Genomic DNA, 1489 nt, shown 5'->3' with positions numbered 1-1489 from the left:
GGTCCCATTTCGGCCAAACGTCCGTGCTCCAAGATAAGGACGCGGTCCGACGTCAGGATTGAGCCGATGGGTCACTGTGAGCACCGTGCGCTCGGCACACTCGCCCGCACCGCCTGTCGTAAGTATCTTGCGATTGAAGGACGTCGAGATGGCGACTGTGGTTGGGCTCCATACTGGTGCCGCCACAAAAGTGGTCCTGGCGAGGCTCAACTCCGTGGTGACCTAGATGTATGTATGTTCATGATGTTGCGTGCATTGTACTGGAGATCAACTGCTTCCCGAGGTGCAGAACCGGACAAGGCTTCCGGATGGGTGACATCTGTATCAAACAGTATAAAACACTTTCATGAAAATGTCTCATGTGTGGTTTCTGTGCTACTGATAGGTGTTTTATACTGTTTGTATTCAGGTGTCTGATTTGATCAGACACGATTGGCAAATTGATGCATTGATTGAGTGGAGCTTCATGTGGGCGCTTCTCTTTGGATCGTCTTTGGTACAACGACGGCGCTGGATGCTGTGGGTTGCCATGTGTGGTGTAGGGCGCTCAGCTGTTTAGTGCTGCGTTTGATGGTCGCATCGACGACGTCCAGCACCTGCTCAAGGAAGGCGCCGACGTCAACTATACCAAGGTGCCTTGGACACGCTCAACGGCACCAAGACATGTCCTATTGCGTAGGATGCAGCGACGCCGCTCTTCGTTGCTGCGCAGAACGGTCACGACGCTGTCGTCAAGACGCTCCTCGGCGCCAACGCCGCTGTGAACCAAGCTAACGACGTAATCTCCTTTGGCTCGTTGCGCATTTCGATGTTGGCTCAAATGTCGACGATGATGTAGACTGGAGCGACGCCGCTTTTCACTGCTGCAATTCAAGCGCACGACGTCATTGTCAAGATGCTCCTCGAAGCTAACGCCGCCGTGAATCAAGCAGCCAACGTACGGGGTCATGTGTTCTACAAAATACAAACTCGTATCGTGCGTAGGATGACGACAGTCCACTGTGTGCTGCGTCACGTCGTGGTCATCGCACAACGGTGCAAATTCTTCTGGACGCTGGGGCCGACGTCGACAAGTGCGTAAACGCAAGCTTTGTGGACTGGGATGTCCAGCTCTTGGTACCACAGTGTTCTTTGCTCTATGCGTCACTTAGCTTGGCCTAGGGCGGGTCGACCTCTCTCTTTGCGGCGGCTCTGATTGGACACGAAGAGGTTTGCCGCGTGCTGCTCCGTGCCAACGCAAATGTCCACGCGTCGGACAGCGTACCATCTACTCGATCAGCTGAATCCTTTGCTCACATACCCGATGTGTAGAGTGGCCAAACGGCGCTGACGGCCGCAGTGCGCGGCGGCCACGAGTCGATCGTGCGACTCTTGCTCGATGCTGGCGCCAGCCTCGATGATCGGCACCAGGTCTCTTTCCTTCAACCTCTGCGACCGCTCTTCATAGTCCTCTAGAGCTTGACGGCGCAGGTCATCGCGATCGAGAACA

At 55.0% G+C, this 1489-nt stretch overlaps 1 protein-coding gene across 1 annotated transcript in view; it reads left to right on the top strand.

Annotated features, from left to right (window-relative positions):
- Positions 1-466: 466 nt before the first annotated feature.
- Positions 467-1489, top strand: part of SDRG_06208 (hypothetical protein) — a gene marked incomplete at both ends in the record, with an annotated part of 2806 nt that continues 1783 nt past the window's right edge. Inside the window, 7 exons of the mRNA XM_008611973.1 lie at positions 467-496; positions 543-632; positions 680-778; positions 839-937; positions 985-1116; positions 1162-1260; positions 1312-1410. Of these exons, the coding sequence (XP_008610195.1) occupies positions 467-496; positions 543-632; positions 680-778; positions 839-937; positions 985-1116; positions 1162-1260; positions 1312-1410 (648 nt within the window). The remainder of the gene's footprint in view (positions 497-542; positions 633-679; positions 779-838; positions 938-984; positions 1117-1161; positions 1261-1311; positions 1411-1489) is intronic.

This window comes from Saprolegnia diclina (genome assembly GCF_000281045.1).
Source record: "Saprolegnia diclina VS20 unplaced genomic scaffold supercont1.17, whole genome shotgun sequence".
Taxonomy (NCBI): Eukaryota; Oomycota; class Saprolegniomycetes; order Saprolegniales; family Saprolegniaceae; genus Saprolegnia; species Saprolegnia diclina.
The sequence above is the reverse complement of the archived record's forward strand: the minus strand, read 5'-3'. Positions and strand labels throughout refer to the sequence as shown.